The sequence below is a fragment of the Otolemur garnettii genome, unplaced genomic scaffold (genome assembly GCF_000181295.1).
Source record: "Otolemur garnettii isolate 467f Iridium unplaced genomic scaffold, OtoGar3 scaffold00058, whole genome shotgun sequence".
NCBI lineage: Eukaryota > Metazoa > Chordata > Mammalia > Primates > Galagidae > Otolemur > Otolemur garnettii.
In genome coordinates, this window is record NW_003852453.1 from 2435890 (window position 1) to 2436732 (window position 843).

Sequence of the window (843 nt, forward strand, 5' to 3'; positions counted from 1 at the left end):
GGACTGACCCATTGAGGGGTGGACAGGTGCAGTGGCTCAGTGCATTAAACACAAACCCCTGCCCCTGTGTGGTATCCCGCTGTCTTACCAGGTCTCTGACAGCCCCACAAATGTCTGAGAGAGCCAGTCCCTTGCAGAGAACCAGCACTTCTGCTTCAATCTCAACTCTGCTCAGTTAAGGTAAAAGTGACTGTGACTCCACCTTTAACCTTGTAACTGAGCTCTCTGACCTTCTCTTGCACAGATACCTCAGGCTGTCCAAGAATAACATCCGGACCCTGCTGAAGCTGTGCAGGGACGCAGGGATGGTCGTGGACATCCACCCCCACATGATTGAAAGGGAGATCGACTCCAGGAAGGTGTTCGGTGACCTGCACAATGTGGCCCTCTGAGGAGCTCCTCCCACCGCACCTTCAGCCTCCTGCGGGTTGGAGCCTTGGCCACTAGGTGCCATTCTCTGGCATGCTGCAAGCGTCCCTCAGACTCAGTGCCTCCCTCTTAGATAGTGACAATCAGAAAACAAGCCTTGACTGCATGGAGGCCTGTGCCGGTGTGAGGTTTGTCCTTGACAACGATTCCAAACCAACTTAGAAGAAACTGGGGTTTTTCCCTGACCCATAAGGAAGACTCTTTAGAAAAGGCTTCTTAGAAAAGAAGTCTCAATGGAGTAAGAAAATGGGGGCCCAGATCCCCCCAAGGGACTTCAGATAGGACAAAATGTTGGGGGGGCTGGTGAAGGACACACACACCCTCCACCCTGTGTGGAACTTGGCTGTGTGGGGAGCTGTGTGTGGAGTGGGGGTCTGATCGGGGACAGGGAGGGGAAGAGAGGCTAGTGACGGA

The 843-nt window shown here is 53.9% G+C and overlaps 1 protein-coding gene across 1 annotated transcript in view; it reads left to right on the forward strand.

The window, feature by feature from the left end:
- The window catches only part of CUNH16orf78 (chromosome unknown C16orf78 homolog), a 14994-nt gene extending 14602 nt beyond the window's left edge, over nt 1-392 (forward strand). Inside the window, exon 4 of the mRNA XM_003792599.1 lies at nt 245-392. Within this exon, the coding sequence (XP_003792647.1) occupies nt 245-392 (148 nt within the window). The remainder of the gene's footprint in view (nt 1-244) is intronic.
- The last annotated feature ends 451 nt before the right edge of the window (nt 393-843 follow it).